General features: G+C 39.5%; 1 protein-coding gene across 5 annotated transcripts in view; it reads left to right on the forward strand.

Moving 5' to 3' along the window:
* The window catches only part of LOC145355866 (uncharacterized), a 92,261-nt gene that overhangs the window by 280 nt on the left and 69,198 nt on the right, over positions 1-22,783 (forward strand). For all 5 annotated transcript variants that reach the window (XM_080208304.1, XM_080208322.1, XM_080208342.1 and 2 more), the window contains exons 2-5: positions 160-1,746; positions 3,320-3,388; positions 7,818-7,842; positions 15,531-15,635. In XM_080208304.1, coding sequence (XP_080064430.1) covers positions 175-1,746; positions 3,320-3,388; positions 7,818-7,842; positions 15,531-15,635 — 1,771 coding nt within the window. In that variant the 5' untranslated portion in view covers positions 160-174. The remainder of the gene's footprint in view (positions 1-159; positions 1,747-3,319; positions 3,389-7,817; positions 7,843-15,530; positions 15,636-22,783) is intronic.

Consider the following 22,783-nt stretch of genomic DNA (forward strand, 5'->3'; position numbering starts at 1 on the left):
TTCGTTCCCTCCCACCACCACCACCACCACCACCCCCTGCTTCCGGAATAAATATACCATCTTATATTTTCCACATTTGAATTCCAGATCTATCCATGTGTGATTTAGTTAAATTTTAAATGACTGAAGTAAAACGGGTGTAATTTTAATTTATTGTAGATTTCACGTTGAAACATGAGTGATACAGATGAAGTTGTCCAAGATGGAAATGATACGGATATAAGTGATGCAGATCAAGCACCTATTATTGATTATGGAAAAGAAATTACTAAACAAGGTTTAAGTGAAGTCCAACATGACGATATCAGTAATAAAATAGATGTAACTGCGTGCCCTGAAGGCCAGGTCCGAATTCAAGTCAGTAGTGGGCAAAATGAAGTTAAAGATCACGCAGACCAAAATCCAGATAACAGTAGGCAAGATGAAGATGAATGTTGCATTAATAAAGTGCAACCTGGAACTAACACCATTGGATACAACATAATTAAGGTTGCTGGGCACCAAGCCCATGTTCAGGAGAGCAGTGCTGTGCAAGCTACAGGGGAAGTCCAATCTCAAATTAACTGTATTGAAAAAGATACAACTAAGAGTGAGACAGGAAATATCCAGATTCATGCTATTGAGGATGTACAAGATGAAGCCCAGAGTAAGGTTGGCCAAGTTGACGAACAGACCAGCAGTGGTGAACAAGAAGGATTTCAACGTGATGTCAGCCAAATTGACGAACCGACCACCAGTGGTGAACAAGAAGGATTTCAGTGTGATGTCAGCCAAATTGACGACCAAACCACCAATGGCGAACAAGAAGGATTTCAGTATGATGTTAGCCAAGTCGGTGAGCAAACCACCAATGATGAACAAGAAGGATTTCAATGTGATGTCAGCCAAGTTGATGAACAAGAAGGATTTCAGTGTGATGTCAGCCAAGTTGATGAACAAGAAGGATTTCAACGTGATGTCAGCCAAGTTGACGAACAAGAAGGATTTCAATGTGACGTCAGCCAAGTTGACGAACAAGAAGGATTTCAATGTGATGTCAGCCAAGTTGACGATCAGACTACTAGTACAGGACACGAAGAAGCTGAGAGTGAAGTTGACAATCAGTCTACTAGCAATGAACAAGAGGCAGCTCAGGATGAATTGGGCCAAAATCAAACTAATAGTGATGAAAACTTTGAAGCTATGAATGTCACAAGCCAAGTGAAACCTCTGACTAATGGTGGCAGAGCAGTCGCAGCTAAGACAGCTGTAGGCAAAGTCAAACCAAAGCCAACTGGTAGAAGAACTGGCAAGCTTACTGGAAAAACTGGTGTCCTTACTGGAAAGAAATTTCCGACTTCTATAGGGAAAAAGAAAAGGCTTGCCACAAAAATTACCAGAAAATTAGTTAAAGCCAGCAGTGACCAGTTGCAGGTCAAGAGTGCCTCAGGCCAAGCTCAAACGAAAAATGCACTTTCCCAAACCAAGAATGTTGAAAAAGAAGAATTAAATGTTGTGGCTGCAGATGAAGTTCAACCAGAATTGACTGATGAGAAAGAACCAATGAATGTTGAAAACAATGCGAGTGACATGAAAGAAACTGAAAATGATACGGCAGATGTGTTCAGTAAAGACCAAGTCCAAGCCGACACAGATCTGACATGGCCGTCTGTGAGCACACAGTCACCTGCCAGTGGAGGGCTGTCTGAAAGCGATGGATCTCATGCTAGCAAGGAGAGCAAATCAGTGACCATGTTTTGGTGTGATGTAAGTACCTAAACTTTTGCACAGAGATGCACTGACATTTTGTTTTATATATTTTTTGACCTGCAAAATATGAGCTACCACATATTGAATACAAATATTGCGCATCTGTTATCTCTAGACATATTTGTCAGTTGTAAGGCAAATAATTGAAATATGAACAATTTCACTTTTCAAAAAAAGGTTAATCTCATATTTAGGTTATGTTATATTTCGCTGTATAAAATTGAAATGGTTGCATTATTTCCATAAGCAGCTAATAATATTCAGATAAATTTGTTTGTGATGGGTACTGGCTTTAACTGGCTGTTAAAAAAGTTGTGTTTTTAACAGTGTAATTATTTTAAATGTTATAACTTCCATCTGTGTTAGAGGATAGAGTGGATAAGGTAGTACTGTGCCTTGCAGGACATAATGGAGTGTTTTTTTTAAAATAACCATTCACGGAACACGGGCGTCGCTGGCTGGCCAGCATTTATTGCCCATTGCTAGTTGCCCTTAGAAGGCACTTTTACTCTTCCTTCCTTGTCACTTCTGTTTATACAAAAATCTTAAATGTGAAAATATTTGATAAAAAGTTATAGAACTGTGGGACTTTTGAACCTCTCTTTGCATTTTTCATCTCCGAACTGCAATTGACTACTGCAGAAAGTATTCCAGGTCAGCAACAGGGACATAAATCAGGCATACAATAAATATACCTTCTGTCAGTAATGTCTAATGGATTTGGCATAACTTTTTTCCTTAATTAAATTGCTTTTGAAGACATTTAAACTTTTTGCAGCAATAATTAATATTGTTGGTGAATGTTTGCAGATTCAAGAAACCCACCTTTTGTACCGCTTGCTTTGTGTCCCTGGAATTGTGAGCTAAAGAACTGTACAAGTAAATTACTATATTGTACATTTCTTCAAAGTGAATGGTGCAAAGAGAAATAAAATAGGTCTTTGTACCATAAAGCATTTAAACACATGAACCTGACCAGCGAATTAACAGTGAAGTTGAGTTAATTGGGTTAATTTGATCTATCATTGAAACAGAATGTCTCAAATGTTTGCTAAGACAAAAATGATTTGTCAAAAATTCAAGTAGTGATGTAAACTATCGAGGCTTGTTTTTTATGCATAGTATTATGACAAAATTACATAGTTGTATGCTTTGATTCAGTTTACGCTGCAGAGTTTCATGCTTGTTTGTAGATAGTGTAGAATCTGCGCAGTACAATTTGATTTTGTTTTTAAGTTTAGTTTTGAAATTTTCCTTCAAAATGAGTTTGGTATAAAGATGAAAGAAGACTATATTATCTTCGATGCAATGCATGATATAGTATTAGGGCAAAGGGGTTGAAACAGGCGAATGGACTTCAGAATTTTGAATAGACTGTAATGTATGTATCTATAATTAAGGTGCTATGTTTTGTTAATGAAATTGGAAGTTTTTAGAAGCTTTGGCACAGTTCAACATTGCCCTTGATTAGACTGCTAACTACATAAATCTGACCTGAGTTAGTACAAACAAAAAAAAATGGAGGACGATATACTTTTTGAAATATCAAACATGTATATTTTTATTCTAGATTTGCAAAGTAGTTTGCACATCTGCTCTGAATCTCCAGATGCATTTCCTGGGCTTCAAACACAAAAAGGTAAGAACAATACCAGTCACTTTTAAACATCTGCCACCAAAATATTTTGATAACTTTATCCCAGAATTTCAACAGTAAATATGATCTTATTAAATACATTAGTATTTCAATAATGTTACACACTTTCAAATGCAGTGGAACCTTGATTATCCACATAGTAATTTACTTTCTTGATTATATATAAGAATGTTGTGAAGTTGATTTTAATCATTGTTGACCTGGACAAAGATGTCATGTTGGGGAGAGTAGCCACAGCTAGTGTGGGCCAGCTGGTGTTAGCGCTGCTAGTAAATCTTTTAAAAATAGAATATCTAATTGGGGTTCAGAAATAACTATTTTACATTAATTGGAAGAAAATAAATCTGCAGATAGCATTCTAGTTATCAGATTGCAATTGTTCAGTCACCTTTTTTTGAGGACCTTTTATTCTAGTGAAACTGTACAGCTCTGGATTATTTTAACTGTGTGAATAGAATCAAACTCTTCCAGTTATAATGATCAAAAGAGAAAATGCTGGAAAATTTCAGCAGGTTTGGCAGCATCTATATAAGGAGAGAAAAGATCTAACGCTTCGAGTCCAGATGACCCTTTGTCAAAGCTAAAAGGCATAAAAAGTGGATATTTGTACAGATATTTGTGCTGCAGAGTGAGGGAATGAAAGGTGCTGAGTACCTTCGGTCTGTGCGCAATCAGGACCCTGACCTTCCAATTGCTTGCCATTTTAACACATGATCCTGCTCCCATGCACACTTGTCTATCCTTGGCCTGCTGTAACGTTCCAGTGAAGCTCAACACAAACTCGAGGAGCAATATCTCATCTTCTGGCTGGACACATTCCTTCAATGTCCAAGCTAAAAGGCACAGAAAGTGCACATTCTCCTTCCAGTCTCAACATCTGAATTCAACAACTTCAGATAATTAGCTCTACTCCACCTCAACCCTCTTTGTTTTCATTTCGTTTAACTTTTTACTGTTCTCTACATCTACACAACTTACCCTCTGATTTCAGCTTCTGTGCTGTTTCGAAGCCTTCATTCTCTCTACGGACTGCCATTTGTAGCCTTTTCCCCTTGTTTCTGTGGCTATGACTCATCTTTTATTCCGTCACCCTGAAGTATAAATATCTCCCACTTTCTGTGCCTTTTGGCTTTGACGAAAGGTCATCTAGACTCGAAACGTCAGCTCTTTTCTCTCCTTACAGATGCTGCCAGACCTGCTGAGATTTTCTGGCATTTTATCTATTAGTTTCAGATTCCAGCATTCACAGTAATTTGCTTTTATCCAATTGTAGTGAACAGTGAAGTGATTAATTAGGGTTGCCAATATTTGGTTGAGTAGCCATTATTAAAAATAGGAGTGCTTGGAATTCTGATCTGGCAATCTCTGTTATGCAGCAATGAATTCTCCTCTGATTATGGGCATAATTGAGGTTTCATTGCACTTGGTGTAGCACACACTTTTATAAATTAAATGGTTCTTGCATTTTGCCATTGTTCACATTGATCATTTCATTGAATTGACTGGATTATTTCTGAACATATTCCTCTAATTTGTTTCCCTAGATTTGTTGTATACCCATACTTTATGAATTATTAGGACCTAGGATTTTTTTTGGCCTTAACAATTTTCTGAGACTAAGATGCTTAGTACTGTAAGTATAAAAGAATGTACTTTTAGAGAACTAGTCCAGGCCCTAAAGGGAGAGGTGTTTTTTAATAAATACTGTGATGTATAACTTCGACTAAAATTAACAACCAGAAGAAAATAAATAATTCATGTCATTTCTAAGTGGCGGCTACTGCTTGATATCACAAACACTGACTTGCATGCGATCTTACAGTCTTTAAGACATGTTCAATTGCTTAGAAACTTAAGATCAACAAAAGAACTTTTGAAAATTGTTTGGGTAGTGTTGGACTTTATTGTGTGTTCAGGTTGGGAACAGTTATTTTGAAAATATAACATTGAACATTTGGATGTGTTATCTCAATTTTGAGAATTTAGTCTCCTTGTTTTATAGAATTGTTTGATAACTTACTCCTCTGTATAATACAAGTTTAAAGAGTATACTGCACAAGTTGTAGGCATGTGTATGCTTGTGGCAGAGTTTGTACACGTTTGTGACTTGTATTACAGCAGAACAGAAATCTCAGAATTTGTAGAAACTACATTCATTCCCAAAATTTGTTGTCATGTTATTATAATTCCAGATTATTTGCAGTTAAATTATTCTGGACCTAACATTTAGCCACAGTTTTGGTGGTTATATTTTTAAAATTGGTGCTTCTTTAATTGCCATGGCTATTTGACTCCACAAAAGATGTAAAAAGAACTGTTTTGGACAGGGGTATATTACAGACTTACTTTTATTTTCCATTAATTGACTACTGCGGGCGGCACGGTAGCACAGTGGTTAGCACTGCTGCTTCACAGCTCCAGAGACCTGAGTTTGGTGCCCAGCTTGGGTAACTGTGTGGAGTTTGCACGTTCTCCCCATGTCTGCGTGGGTTTCCTCCGAGTGCTCTGGTTTTCTCCCACATTCTGAAACACGTGCTGGTTAGGTGCGTTGACCTGAACAGGCGCTAGATTGTGGCGACCAGGGGAGTTTCACAGTAACTGCATTGCAGCGTTAATGTAAAACTTACTCATGACTAATAAATAAACTTAAGATATTCACTGAATGTGTGTCATTCAGCACAGCATTAATTATTTTTTGGCTTGTTTGCACAAAGTGGTTACATTTCATTGAATGAACTGTGGGTGGCACAGTGGTTAGCACAATTGCTTTAGTGCCAGGGACCTGGGTTCAATTCCAGCCCTAGGTGACTGTCTGTTTGGAGTTTATACGTTCTCCCCGAGTCTCCATGGATTTCCTGTGAGTGCTCTGGTTTCCTCCCGCAGTCCAAAGATGTACAGATTAGATGGATTGGTCATTGTAAATTACCCCTCAGTGCCCCAAGATATGGTCAGGAGGATTAGTGGGGTAAATATGTGGGGTTATGGGGGTAGGGCAGGGGGATGGGCCTGGGTAAAATGCTTTGTCTGAGACCCAGTGTAGACTTGATGGATAGAATGGCCTTATGTATTGTAGGGATCCTGATTACATTTCACAAAGTATTTCTAGGGAGCATGTTTCAAGACTAGAATCTAATTTTCAAGTTTAGATGATTGTAGATCATTCCTTTTATTCTCCATGCTTTAACCTGACAATGAATGATAGCTTTGTAACATGTTCAGTGTAACTATAAAATATCTCTTGGTGCCCTTGATTGACCATGCTATTTATTCGAACTGTGGATTGCTGGGTATATCATCTATTTCACTTCTTAGATTGAGAGGTTGAAGAAATTGCACCCAGGTTTGCAAAATGCAACAGGGATACCCACATGTAAACCCCATTCCTGACAGATACTCACACTCAGGCTCCCATGCACACATTTGCCTGTCTTCGTTGAATTCTCGGTGGAAGTAGTAAGAGCCTGCAGAAAGCTTTTTATCTGCATCCTTGATATGCCTTTAGTTGGTTGATCAAGGAGCAGTGGTGAAAGCATCTGTGAAGACCTTCAAGGGCATGCCCTCCAGCCTTTCCAACGGAGGAGCACATAATGGACGTGTAGGGAGGGAGAGAAGAAATGGAGTCACCTGACTATCTTCCTTGAACAGAAGGCTGGATTTTCCTTGATGCACACCAGCAACTTGTCTGAGCACCCTTGATTTTCAGTGGCCATATGAGGTGACCTGGGCCACTGAGCTACATTGCACACTTCACTGAGCTCTGAAATTTTTGGCATCCTTAATCTCATTCTGAAAGCTGAATTAAATTATGTAGATGATTGTTAAAATACCAAATACTGTATATCATACTAGAGCAATAACTGAGGCTTTCCTGTGGAAAATGTATTTATTGGGGCTTATATTAGTGCGTGTGTGTAAATTTGCACCTGGGCTTTTATATATAAATTTGTTGTTACTGCAGAAAATTATGATAGTAAAATTAAAAATTTTAAAAGTTTGAACTGGTTTTGCACCAGCATAAAGTCCATGACACAGCCAGATATATAAATTTTATTTTTAGTACTTTAAAACAAATTTTAAAGTTCCAACTCCACTTTTATTCTAAAACAACTGCACATGGGTTTATTTTTCTCAGCAACTTGATCGTTTCTGTAGAGCTGTAAACCCCATTGGCAGAATTTCAATATCCACGTGCTGTAAGTAATTGGAAATGTTAGTATTAACCCCATTGCATTTTTGCAGAACAGCCACAAGGTTTCCTTAATTTATACAAGCAAAACAATGGCTTTCAGAGCAACATATGCAAAAGCGCATTTTAATGAAATGTTTCAGTTTTATGTCCCAACAGAAGCAATCTCGCTAACTTTTTCTGTTCCTTTTCCTGGTTGATTCTCTCCAAACATCATTATGGCAGATTGAGGCAGCCTTAAAATGGAATGGTAAGTATTGCAGGATTCCTTTTGGAACTGTTCCCATCTCTACAGATGTTGCACATGTATATTCTTCATATTTTTTGAGGTTTAAGATCAATTATTGGTGTTTATTAAAACTAATGAACATCTAGAGCTTATGTTTGAATAGTTCTGGGAATACATTTTGTAACGTGGTTAACATCGATGCAAAGTACAGTAGTTAGGACACCTGCAGTTGGCTGAAAACCCACCAAGTTTAATTTCCCAAAAAAAAGACTGGTCAACTTTGAAGACTAAATTGGATTTCTATTGAGCACTCATTAGCCATTGCCTCCAATAGTACAACATTTGTTAAATCTCAATTTTGAGGTGCACTACATCTTTGCAGAGTAAAAGCCAGGTGCTACTCGTGGAGATAGCCTCTTGTCCAATCTTTCAGTCAGAATACATTTGGAATATAGGTTTTGGCCCAGGAAAAGCATATTGGTATTAAACTTTGTGTTTCAAATAACTTCCCAATGGTTTTTGCTTTTGTTTGTTCTCTCTTTCGGCTACCACTAAAAGATAGTTGGTGCACCCAATCTCTTGTTCATTAATGTGCGAGTCTAGTAACTAATTTGTTGGCTGATTATTCCACCATGGAAAAGCATTGCAGCCAAGTCCAATCTTGTCCTTATCCAATGTACACATTTTTCTCTGGAATGGGAGTTCTGGTTTTTGCTTTATTTTCTCTCCTATGTAAACCCATTTGAAAAGCTGTAGTTGAGATGAATAAATTAAGCACAACCGAGGTATTAAATTTGTGATCTGTGCAAAGCTTTATTTATTAAAACATAAGGACACCTACCATGGATATTTTTAACTTGAAATTGAAGAGCTTTTGGCTTACTTGCTTGACGAAATATATATTTTTTAAACATGAACTAAAGTTGCTTAATAATTAAGGTTATATAGATTGGAGGTAGATGTGCTTGAGAAGAATCTGGGACTATTTTTAATTTTTACAATAACAAACTCCATGGGTAAAATGTATTCACTGTCACTTAGAAGAAAACTTGGATCAAAATTTGATATTGCAATTTTTAGAAAAATGAACTCTAATCTTTCACTGGAGGTGAATCTTAACTTGGGTAGTTAAGCTTGGAGGATTTGCAGTATTAGTGTGACTTGTAATGCACTATGATGGATTTTAGCTATGCTTTGACATATCAGGACAAGAAAATAATTCAGTGGTGATCTCTCCTTTATTTCGATAGGTGCAAGGCAAGTATTTTAGGAAAGTGCCCATTAAAATGAACATTGACATGCATTTTAAAAAATGGTGCAAATTTTTAAACATTTCCCAACTGTAATTATTTTTGATGTGCAGCTTTTCAAAAAGTAAATTAATAATTTACTGTCCTCATCTTCACAAAGTGTTGGGAATTTTCATGTGAAATATTTTTTCAGTCTATAAAATTGCCCATTTTTCCACTTATGGAGGCGTATACAAAATACAGATCAATCTTTATTATTGTAATTAATGCAGTGTGGAAATTTTTGTGCCTTGTAATCAACGGGAATAGCATAATGAAACGAGTTTTTTTATATATAGGACATGGTTTAACTCTGACAAGCGCTGAGAATATGATTTACTTTTAAAGGAATCATAAAGATAAGTAAAGGGTGTGTCCTATTGAACGTGGATATTTTCATGGTGGGGCTATTCAAATGACTAACCTCCTTGGAGGAGGGGATGGTGTGGTGGCGATAACATGGTGGTAAACGGGTTCCTTTTGGGAACCTGATTTCTGATGACCCATCTGACGTTTCTCACCCAAGTCCTGAAACAAAACCTAACTCTGTCATTTACTCATTATTCAACCTGATGTGCCAGTGGTAATCGAACAAATGCCAATATATTCATCACTAATGTTTTGAGTTGTTTGTAATTGAGTTTTTGATGACCCAGCCCATGTTGTCTTTTCGTCAGTTGCCTTAGATAAAGGAGCTCTGACATTGGCATCCGAGCTGAAGAAGTAGGTTGTCTGTAAATGGAAAGCGTAAAGGTCGCACTTTGGGCCTTGGCTTCATGTGGTTCGAAGATGAACTTATTTTGATTTCTTTGGTGAGCTGGCACAATCAGGAAGCCTAAGATATTAATTTGTATGATCTTGGTTTCACTGAAGCTTAATTCCTATTGTTTGTACCTTTGTGATGCATTATCCTGAGGTGTTTTGAATACAATGTCATGTTTGGGATAGCTTAGAACTGTCTAAACTGTTACCACTGGTACTGCATCCACGGCATTCATTCAAATGACCAGACACAATCGATGCTGCAAAATGAAAGATGATCACGCCTTCTGTCAACTTCTGCAGCAAAACGTTGTGCAAGCATAAACAGCATCATCTGACTGCATCAATGTCCTTACTGAGCACAGTTTCCAATACCTTAATTAATTGTTTTAATGAGGTATTGTGCCTGAAGAGGTAGACATGAACGCATATGGCGAATTGTGTTTCTTACTGTGCTGCTGAGGTGGAGTCCCTGACCAATGCTGTGCATGCCTCAAAGGCTCAAGCTCTTGCTTGTCAGTAGTCGAATAACCACCTAACGAGGGAAGGGGCTGGTGGAGGTAAATATGATCTCTTTCAGGATGAGTTGGCTCAGGATAACTTGCCTGGCAAAAGGGTTATTGGAACCTAGTCAATCTTTTAAGGTAGACTAAGTATCTGATCCTTGAACCAGGCAAGTCCACAACACAACTGGGGATTTACCAGCTAGCCTGGCTCACTGGAAGATATTTGGAGGAGTATGGTTGGGGCCTCTACCCATTTGTTTCCGGATAATCCTTCAAGTCAATACCCTAACGTGTGTGGAGCACTATCTGATGACGAAATCAGCGGAAAACCAACCAGTGCTTTGTGGTGGTAAACTGCAGTCTCAGCCACTTGCTTATCAGCAGTACTATACATAAACTTGGGGAGGCCCTAAGCATGGTTCTACAAACTCATGCCTAATTCCTGTTCCTCCATTAGGTGGTGTGTATCCATTTACTTGATCGCTTCTTGGCCTTTTAGCTAAGATCAAGCGTCAGATCAAGCCCAAGTTCAGGTGCAATGCCTCTTCTTGTTGGCTTGGATCTTGTATGTCTCCCTTGTGAGGACAGTGAATTGGATTCAAATTGAATTGATTTTTGGAGCAGGCAAGGAGATGGATTAAGGGCTCACCCAGTCCACTCTGTGCATTGGCTTTGTACCTTTAAGAATATCAGATAAACTGAATTTCTACTCAGAATTTTGGAAATACCTAAGCATGGTGACCAATTTTGTACACAAACCAATGCTTGGCTGAGCAGAAGTGAACAAATTATTTCTTGTATTAATTTAAGATGTTGCCTTGTGTCATAATCTTTCCATAGTCATGCTGGTTTATGCACCATAAAGTATTACCTCCAGTGTTCTATTAATATTTGTAATGATTTTCTTTTTACTCCTTCCTACCAACTCTCACCACCTATTCCTGTGATTTTTGTGTGTTGGAGGGGTAAATGGGGGGAGCATCCTCTCAAACTGTTACTTAGTTTGAAGTATTGTAAATATTTAATTAGCTGCTAAAAATCTTTGCAATCTGAAAAGCGTTAACAGGCATTTTACTCAATTTTCCCACTAAATTAAAATTGCTCAGCATAATTAGAATACTTTTAAAGAAGAAAAACATCAGAGATTGGGAATTTTGGAAGACAAATGACGGTCATAAATTGTAGCAGCTGTTAAATCTCTGGTAAGAAATTCAGTTAGTATCTGTGTTGAATTTTTTTTTACCATAAACTTGAGATGAAGGATTTGAATTATGTAACACTTGAAGCACTCTTTTGAAATTATCTTCTCAATCTGCTGGAGGCAAATATAAACTAATGTAGCAATACAAATTGAAAGAAACTAAAAATGCAACATTTTTGTAGGACTAAATAGACAAAATGGTGTCTAATATTTTCTAAATATAACATAATCTGGTTTTCCTGCTATCTAATCCACAGGTCTATAGTTCACGTTTCCAGGGAGAAACCTTTCTTCTTTGAAGTCTATTAAAATGAATTACGTTATCTGTGGGAAGATTCACGTTATCCAGATTTTCAGAATTTTGTAATGGTTTTCGTAGATGTCAATTTTTGAATAGGTTATAATATTTGAAATAAAATGCATGGATATAATTCCCCTAGTCTAACTACTTGTATGTGACATTATAACCTTTAGAAAGCATAATTTTCAAAGCATTCCTTGTTAAAGGGGTATATCTTCTGAAAATACTGCAGAATAATGTTTCGTGAAAAGGGGTGGGGATACTGATGCAGCAAAAAGCTCTGGACCAATATGTTTGGACAGTGAAAATTTACCAAACATTAACTTGATAATGCACCAAGTGAAAATATGTGTGCCTATATTTTCTTTTGCCACTTAGTCCATTATGGTGTAAAATAGCATTTGCAGTTGTAGAAAATATGTGCAAATATACCATGATAACTTTGCGATGCCTACTTTTAGAGTTGTGTGATGTTTTGTTACCAATTAATGATGTACCATGAAGCTGAAAGAAGTATGTCTTCTAAAATATATCCAGACATACTTCTGACTCAGTTTTGAGTGCCTTGGGCAATTCTGTAATCTATACATATCTTCTCCAATAATAACTGAGGATGTTTATCCAATGAGTAACCAAACAATACAGACGAGATATGTTAGGGGTAGTCAGAGATTTGTTTTAGGGAGAGTTCAAAAAGAGGAAAACGCGATGGTGGTGGATGGATTGAAGAGCAAGAAGTAATCGTGAGGCTGTGGCACTGTTGCCACTCTGCCAATGGTGAGTACTCAAACTGAATTTGAATGAAAAACTTAGAAAGGTGAGGGGGCAGATGTTGTTTAACTTTGGAGGAGGTTACAGCAAAGGGCAAAAAAAATTGTGGAAAAATATAAACACAGATTTAAAGATTTTAAATTTTAGACATTTGGGGGTGAAATGGAGCAGGTACATTATTGAGGGCAAGAGAGATGGGCGTTTGGAACTTGTTGCTGAATTGTAGCAGGATTTTGCGTGAGTTGGTGTTGGGGATTTTCACAGTAACTTCATTACAGTGTTAATATAAGTGTACTTATGACACTAATAAATAAACTTTAAACAAAATTATGCAATTATTGATGTTGGGATGGAGTTTACAGATCTGTTTAGACTTTCAGTGCCAGAAGAGCACATGCAGGCTAATGGTACAGATGTTGAAATAGGTACTGTCTTGGGTGGGATTGGATTGGACTCTTGAGTCTGGATTGTTTGAGATATTGATGTTGTAAATGGTCCAAACCAACCTGAGACAGTGGCCTGGGTTGGACTCTTGGTGAGAGTGAAATGTCTCAAGTGCTTCACAAGAATATTGTCAAAGTTTGACACTAAGGCACAATGGGGATTTGATGCAGGAAGCAGAGATTTGGAATTGCTCAAGTTTTTGGCAGATGAGAGGCTATCCAGGAAAACCTTGGAAGAGGGTCATAACATTATATTCAGAGAAGTGTGCAGAGGTAGAGCTATGTTCATACGAATACTGATCTTTTTGGATGATATTGCCTTTGGTAACTAAATGAGAGAAAAGCCAATGATAGACCTGTATGTAACTGAGTGCAGTGGAACCAGTGTGTCTCAACTGCACTGAGGTAGATAGTGGAGTGAAGAAAGTATTCAAAGGCTGCAGTGGGTTAAAGAGGCATAATGCATGATGATCACAGTCATAGAGAATGTTACTTTTAACTTTAAGGAATTCTGGTGCTGCCAGAGGAACACAAACCCGATTTGTAGAATTCAAAGTGTGCAAAGCATGGGCCCTGAAATGCAACAATGTATTGATGGATTTTGAAGGGGCAAGGGAGATTATTTATAGTGTGTGGATATGCAAGACAGTGGGTGAAGAGTGGATTTTGTGAAAAAGAAATTATTTGGGCAGTATTATGGGAATAAGATTGAAGGAGCAGGATTTGGGGCTCATATACAAGATGATCTCTGAGCTCATGGTAGATATAGTGGAGAAAAATAGCCTGTAGTTATACTTACAGAGAAAAAAGGTGCAGGAGTAGGCCATTCGGCTCTTCGAGCCTGCACTACCATTCAATATGATCATGGTTGACCATGCACTTCCAGTATCCCATTCCCGCTTTCTCTCCATACCCCTTGATCCCTTTCGCCACAAGGTCCACGTCCAGCTCCCTCTGGAACGTATCTAATGAACTGACACCAGCAGCTTTCTGTGGTAGAGAATTCCACAGGTTCACAACTCTGAATGAAGAGATTCGTCCTCATCTCAGTCCTGAATGGCTTACACCTTATTCTTAGACTGTGACCCCTAGTTCTGCACTTCCCTAACATAGGTAACATTCTTCCAACATCTGGCCTGTCCAGTTCCATCAGGATTTTATGTTTCTATAAAACCCCCTCTCATTCTTCTAAATTCCAGTGAGTACATGCTGCATGGTCCCATAAAAAAAGCGCAGGATCAGTGACTAGATCATCTCTTTTAGTTATACTGATCGAAGGATAAATATTGCATATGACACTAGTAAAATTATTCTGCTTGCCTTTGAATAGTGCTATGAAAACACTTTACATTCACCTGAAAGAGTAGATGGGGTCTTGGCGTAATATGTTAATTAAACAATCTTTCAAAGTACCATTAGTGATGCACTTGGTGTCAGCCTGGATTATGTGCACAACTGTCTAGAATTGGCCTAGCACCTGAAACCTGAGTCATGTAAGTCTGTTGTCACAGAACCAAGGCTGATGGGGCAAATTGGAAAATAGTGAATTCAGACATAAGGAAGTTGCTCAGTTCAGTAGTTGAGACAGGAGAGTAGGAAAGCTCAAAGGGATGTGGTGTTAAACATGGTGAGATTCTCACAGGAAAAAAGGCCCAGCAGAGTTATGCGGGCAAGAAATTCATGCTGTGATTTGGTGATGAAAGCCATGCTCCCACTATAACAAATGAGAAAATGCTGGAAAACCTCAGCAGGTCTGGCAGCATCTGTAAGGAGAGAACAAAGCTGACGTTTTGAGTCCAGATGATCTTTTATAGCTTTGACAAAGGGTTGTCTGGACTCAATATCATCTTTTTTTCTCTCTCCTTACGGATGCTGCCAGACCTGCTGAGGTTTTCCAGCATTTTGTTCTGCAGTAATTTGCTTTTCTCCCACTATAACAGTTTAGGCAGAACAAATGGTACGTCTAGGTGAGGAGGTTTCACTTAGGAGCAAGGTGTCACAATGGCCAAATTTCAGTTAGAACCAGAAGGACCAGTGAATAAATCTTCCTGATTCATAGCACTTGGACAAGGTTTGGAGGGTAAATTTTCCTTTATCATGCTCCTGTGAAATGCCTTGAAACTTGGTTTGAAATAGTATAAGAGCAAAGTTTATGTGCACCGCACAGATGAATTTATTGGGAAGCTTTAAATATTTGACTTTCAAATTGCTGCATATCTAGTATCATTCCATAGCTGGGATCATGACAATATGATAAATCAACAAGGAATTTGGTTAAGCTCAAAATGCATTGTGTGTCCTCAATATTTGCAAATTGAATCCAAAATATTGGATCTTCAAAGTGTATGTTGTCACATGTTCAGTCAACCCTCTGTGAATTTAAAAAATATGCATATAACTATACAGCAGAATTAATGTCCGCATTTTGGATTTTAGTTAATACTGAAGATGAAGGTACTAAAGATGAATTTCTTGCCCCTACTGAGACGAGAACCGTGGAAGATCATCTCAGTAAAATGAAGTTAAACAAGGCTGTGCTTGGTATGTTTTTCAATGCTCATATATATACATTTTATATGTATTTTCCATTATAAGCTGTAACGATACTGCTTATTTGTGTTTCATGTGAAAAAACCACAAAGTCAAACATTAAATAATTTATATAAAGCAAAAGCCCATTTCTCCACTTTTCAATTTCAGTAAAACGTTATCTTGTCAATAAAACTTAATTTGTTAGAAAATTTTAATCAGATCAGAAATTCTGATAATGCTCACTATCCCCAGTTAGTTACAGAATTTAGAATTGTGCAAAACAAAATTTAAAGCCATTTCTTTTTTGTTGTGTGGAACTATGAATCATCAATTGGTACCTTTTTGTTATGAGGAGTAGCCCCCAGCCAACCTTTGAATCACCAATTTAGTTACAAAGAAACAAATATTTACAATCATTGGAAATATTTAAAGAAATGCCAACTCTATTAATGGATCACTTAATATAATTGAAAATGTACTTTAATTATATTAATGGATTAATCAAGTCTTGCTTTCTCATGGATTGATTTAGGTTATAAGCTCACCAATATACTCCAGTCTTTCTTCTGTTTCGTCACTCTTTCTTGATTGTGATGTCACCTTTTGGTTTTTTTCCTATGTTTGATTTGGCTCTTGATATGATTTTTGAATCTCTGCTGCCTTCCTGCTTCTTTATATCTGGCCTTTGATTCCCACTCCTTTATATCTAGCCTCCAGTCCCTTGGGGTACAATTTTTCATAGTGAACAGAAATTTAATAGAGTCCCATAATGAGCTAAAATTGATAGTGATGTTAAATAGGCCATCAGTGATTAAATTTGATAGGTAAACAGGACCAGACGAGATTCTCAGGGTAGTGTCTTTAGCACAGCCATCTTCAACTGCTTCATCAGTTGCCTTCCTTGTGTCATAAAGTCAGAAGTAGGAAATTTTGCTGATATCTGCACACTGTTCAATACCATTTGCAATTCCACAGATATTGAAGCAGTCCATGTCCAAATGCAGCAAGACATGGACAAGATCCAGGCTTGAGCTGACAAATGGCAAGTAATATTCATGCTACACAAGTGCCAGGAAATGACCATTTCCAACAATGGCATTACCATCACTGAATCCCCCAGCATCATCATCCTAGGGGTTAGCATTGACTGCAACTGAATTGGACTAGCCATTATAAATATAGGCAATAATGGCAAGTCAGAGGCTAGAAATCTTGTGGCATGTAGCTCACCTGACTCATGGTACTGTTCTCCACACACTATCTACAAGACACAAGCCAGGAGTGTAACAGAATATCCTCTACTTGCTTGGATGAGTGCAGCTCCAACAACATTCAAGAAGCTTGACACCATCCAGGACACAGCACCCTGCTTGATTGCTACACCAGTCACAAACATTCAATCCCTCCACCACTGACAAACATTGACAGCTGAGTGCACTGTTACAAAGTGGAGGTTGATTCATAAGAACTTAAGAACTAGGAGCAGGAGTGGCCTCTTGAGCCTGCTCCACCATTTAATAAGATCATGGCTGATCTTTTCATGGACTCAGCTCCATTTACCCTCCATTTATTGTTCAAAAATTTATCTATCCTTGCCTTAAAAACATTCAATGAGTTAGCCTCAACTGCTTCACTGGGCATTCCACAGATGCACAACTCTTTGTGAAGAAGTTCCTCTTCAACTCAGTCTTAAATCTGCTCCCTCTTATTTTGAGGCCATGCCCCCTTATTCTGGTTTCACCTGCCAGTCAAAATAACTTCTCTGCTTCTTTCTTATCTATTCCCTTCATAATCTTGTATGTTTCTATAAGATCTCCCCTCGTTCATCTGAATTCCAATGAATAAAGCCCCATTCTACTCAGTCTCTCCTCATAAGCCAACCCTCTTAACTGTGGAATCAATCTCGTGAATCTCCTCTGTGTCCCCTCCAGTGCCAGAACATCCTTTCTCAGGTAAGGAGACCAAAATTGTACACAGTACTCTAGGTATGGCCTCACCTGCACTCTATACTGCTGCAACATAACCTCGCTGTTTTTAAACTCCAAGCCTCTAGCAATGAAGGACAAATTCTATTTGCCTTCTTAATAACCAACTTTTTGTGATTACTGCACAAAGACACCCAGATCCCTCTGCACAGCAGTATGCTGCAATTTTTTTACCATTTAAATAATAGTCCATTTTGCTGTTATTCATACCAAAATGGATGACTTCATCTTTACCAGCATTGTACTCCATCTGCCAGACCCTTGCCCATTCACCTAGACTATCCATATCCTGTTGCAGATTTTCAGCATCCTGTGCATACTTTCCTCTGCCACTCATCTTAGTGCCATCTGCGAATTTTGAAACAGTACATTTGGTCCCCAACTCCAAATCATCTATGTAAATCGTAAACAATTGCAATCCCAACATTGATCCCTGAGGCACGCCACTAGTCTCTGATCACCAACTAGAAAAACACCCATTTACCCACCACTCTTTGCTTTCTGTCTGTTAACCAATCTTCTATCTACGCTAATACATTACCCGTAATACTGTGCACCTTTATCTTATGCAGTAAACTTTGGTGCCGCACCTTGACAAATGCCTTCTGGAAATCTAGATACACCACATCCACAGGTTCCCCATTGTCCATTGCAGACATAATGTTCTCCAAGAATTCCACCAAATTAGTCAAACATGATCTGCATTTTATGAACCCTTGCTGCGTTTTCCCAATGGGACAGTTTATACCCAGATGTCTCGCTATTTCTTCCTTGATGAAAGATTCAAGCATTTTCCATATTACAGAAGCTAAGCTAACCGGCCTATAGTTACCTGTCTTTTGACTACCTCCTTTTTTAAACAGTGGCAGCACATTTGCTATTTTTCAATCTGCGGGAACCACCCCAGAGATCAGTGAATTTTGGTGAATTACCAGTAGTGCATTTGCTATTTCATAAGAACATAAGAACATAAGAAATAGGAGCAGGAGTAGGCCATCTAGCCCTTCGAGCCTGCCCCGCCATTCAATAAGATCATGGCTGATCTGTTGTGGCTCAGTTCCACTTTCCCGCCCTCTCCCCATAACCCTTAATCCCCTCTCTTATCAAGAACCCATCAACCCGCTTCTTAAAAATATTTAGCGAGGCAGCCTCCACCACTTCAACGGGCAGAGAATTCCAGAGATTCACCACCCTTTGAGTGAAGAAGTTCCTCCTCAACTCCGTTCTAAACCGCCTCCCCTTTATCTTGAGGCTGTGCCCCCTAGTCCTACTGTCTTTTTTGAGCGGGAAGAGTCTCTCCACCTCTATCCTATCCATCCCATTCATCATCTTATACGTCTCAATGAGATCTCCCCTCATTCTTCTAAACTCTAACGAGTACAAGCCTAGTTTATTCAGCCTCTCCTCATAGCTCAATCCCCTCAACTCCGGTATCAGCCTAGTAAACCTCCTCTGCACTCCCTCCAGGGCCAAAATATCCTTGCGCAGGTGCGGCGCCCAAAACTGCACACAGTACTCCAGCTGCGGCCTCACCAATGCCCTATACAGCTGCAGCAAGACCTCCCTACTTTTATATTCAATCCCCCTCGCTATGAAGGCCAGCATCCCATTCGCCTTCCTGACCACCTGCTGCACCTGCAAGCTGGGTTTTTGCGACTCATGCACAAGGACCCCGAGGTCCCTCTGCACCGTCGCCTGCTGCAGTTTTTCGCCACGTAAGTAATAGTCCTTCCTACCATTCTTCCTACCAAAGTGGACCACCTCACACTTGCCAACATTAAATTCCATTTGCCATTTCCTGGCCCATTCGCCCAGCCTATCTAGATCCTTCTGCAGACTCTCCACACCCTCCGCACAATTTGCCTTTCCCCCAATCTTGGTGTCATCAGCAAATTTCGACACCCTGCACTCGGTTCCCTCCTCCAGATCATCTATATAAATGGTAAATAGCTGAGGCCCCAGCACCGACCCCTGTGGCACCCCACCATCTCTCTTAGTACTCTGGGATGCATTCCAACAGGGCCAGGAGACTTGTCTACCTTTAGCCCCATTAGCTAGCACAACATTACCTCTTTTGTGATAATGATAGCTTCTAGGCCCTCACCTGCCATAGCCTCCTTGTCATCAATTTTTGACATGTGATTTGTGTGTTCCACTGAGAAGACCGACACAAAATACCTGTTCAATTCCCTTCTCTGAGAACTAACACCAAAACCAAAGAGGAGTACCTCACCTTATAATCTGTAAAAAGTGTGTGTGAAGTGATTTGACCTGCTTTTCAGCAACTTCTAGTGGTTAAATACAAAATAAATCCCTGACACTCAATCTAAAATCAACATGTAACAATTTATTTATCGAACTAACTGAACAAATTAACTAAACTGTTAACAAACTGAATAAATCCCTTCTATCAACTATTCCCAAATAAAACAATATTTTAATGTTATACTGTTCCAATAAATACAATTTCCACTCCAACAAAAATAGAATTAGTCATGCCCTAAGTTACAATCAGGTTTTGTGTCTTCCGAAATATTCAGGGCCTTCTCTTTTGATTTTTCTGTCTGGAACTTCTTTCTTATTTGATACCTTGGCTATCTAGATGGTGCATTTTTTAAGATATAGATGAAGCTATGAGAGCCAGCAATTCTGTCTCTTTCTGAGAGCTGTGAGCTGTCAACGCTGGCAGGTAGCACTTGTTCTCTGCCTCTTTGTCCCATTGCCACCATTCTACAGATCTTTGATGACATTTCAATATTTCCCACAATAAGATTGGTCCTAGATTGTGAAAACTATCAGATTTAAACTTAATAGGTTCTTGTTATCTAAGTGCCTGATTCAAATTGGTTAAATTCAAAAATCTATTGTCTTGGCAAAAACTGCGGCTTGGCCTTCAGATACAAATGTTTCAGTTTGGGGCTCCCTATGTACTTGCATTTTTTAAACTCTAAGCGCAGGAAAAGCACCACCTTTTAAAGGACTATGCAATGCTTTCTCTGTCATTTTACTTTACAAACACCAATCTTCAATTACTCTACCCAACTTTGCAACAGTACCACCTACAAGGTGCACTGCAGGAACTCCAGGTTTTTAGGCAGCACCTTCAAAACCCATGATGTTTAACATTTAGAATAACAAGAGCAGTAGATACCTGGGAACCTGGAAGTCCCCCTCCTATCACCCACCACCCTGACTTGGAAATATATTGTCTTTCCTTCACTGTCATTGAGTCAACATACTGGAACTCCAGCATATACTGTGGGTGTACGTACATCTTAGGGATTGCAGCAGCTCAAGAAGGCAGCTTATCACCACCTTCTCTAGTGCAACTACAGATTGGCAATAAATGCTGATCTAGCCAATGGCATCCACATCCTGTAAATCTATTAAAAAAAAGTATCCAGGGATGTTGAGGGAAGTAAGGGTAGAAATTATGGAGGCATTGACCGTAAATTTCCAATCCTTGTTGGATACATGAGTAGTGCCTGAAAAATTGCAAAAGTTCCACTCTGGTTCACAATAGGGTGTAAAAGATAAGCTTAAAAGCCATCCAGTTTAACCTTGGTGGGGAAAGTTTTAGCAGTAATTTGGGACAAAAAGAGATGCACATTTGATTGAGTGTGGCATAAAGGAGCCCTAGCGGAACTGGAACCAATGGGTAGCAGGGGAGCAAACTCTGTTTGGAGTCATACCTGGTACATAGGAAGATGATTGTAGAGTGTCAGTCATCTCAGCTCCAGGATATCTCTGCAGGCATCCCTCAGGGTAGTGTCCTAGGCCCAACAATCTTTAGCTGCTTCATCAATGACCTTCCCTCTGTCATAAGGTCAGAAGTGGGGATGTTTACCAATGACTGCACAATGTTCAGCACATTTGTGACTCCTCGGATACTGAAAGCAGTCCGTGCTCAAATGCAACAAGATCTGGACAATATCCAGGCTTGGGCTGACAACTGGCAAGTGACATTCGCACCACACAAATGCCAGGCAATGACCATCAACAATAAGAGACACTCTAACCAGTGATTTGACTGAAGAAGAATCATGTCTGGCAGAGGAAAAGGAGGCAAAGGACTGGGGAAAGGCAGAGCAAAGCGGCACCGCAAAGTGCTTCGTGATAACATCCAAGGCATCACCAAGCCAGCCATCCACCGCCTGGCTCGCTGTGGCAGGGTCAAGCGGATGTCGGGCTTGATCTACGAGGAGACGTGCCGGGTGCTGAAGGTTTTCCTGAAGAATGTGATCAGGGACGCGGTCACCTACACCGAGCATGCCAGGCACAAGACTGTCAGTGCCATGGATGTGGTGTACGCTCTGAAACGCCAGGGCCGCACTCTCTATGGATTCGGCGGCTGAACAAATCCACCACCCCATGACATTCAATGGTGTAACCATCACTGAATTCCCCCACTGTCAACATCCTTGGGGTCACCATTGACCAGAAACTCAACTGGACTCACCACAAAAGCACGGTGGCTACAAGAGCAGGTCAGAGGCTAGGAATGCTGCAGCAGTAAGTTATCTCCTGACTCCCCAAAGTCTATCCACCATCTACAAGGCAGAAGTCAGGAGTGTGATGAAGTACTCTTCACTTGCCTGTATGAGTGCAGCTCCAACAACACCCGAGGTGCTTGACACAATTCAGGGCAAAGCAGCCCACTTGATTGGCACATAAGAACATAACATAAGAAATAGGATCAGGAGTAGGCCATCTAGCCCTCGAGCCTGCCCCGCCATTCAATAAGATCATGGCTGATCTGTCGTGGCTCAGTTCCACATTCCCGCCCTCGCCCCATAACCCTTAATCCCCTTACCTATCAAAAACTTATCAACCCGCGTCTTAAAAATATTGAGCGAGGCAGCCTCCAGCACTTCAACGGGCAGAGAATTCCAGAGATTCACCACCCTTTGGGTGAAGAAGTTCCTCCTCAACTCCATTCTAAACCGCCCCCCCCTTTATCCTGAGGCTGTGTCCTCTAGTCCTACTGTCCTTTCTGAGCGGGAAGAGCCTCTCCACCTCTATCCTATCCATCCCATTCAACATCTTATATGTCTCAATGAGATCTCCCCTCATTCTTCTAAACTCTAACGAGTACAAGCCTAGTTTATTCAGCCTCTCCTCGTAGTTCAACCCCCTCAACTCCAGTATCAGCCTAGTAAACCTCCTCTGCAC

The sequence above is a fragment of the Carcharhinus amblyrhynchos genome, chromosome 2 (assembly GCF_965287045.1).
Source record: "Carcharhinus amblyrhynchos chromosome 2, sCarAmb.v2.hapA, whole genome shotgun sequence".
NCBI classification, from domain to species: Eukaryota; Metazoa; Chordata; class Chondrichthyes; order Carcharhiniformes; family Carcharhinidae; genus Carcharhinus; species Carcharhinus amblyrhynchos.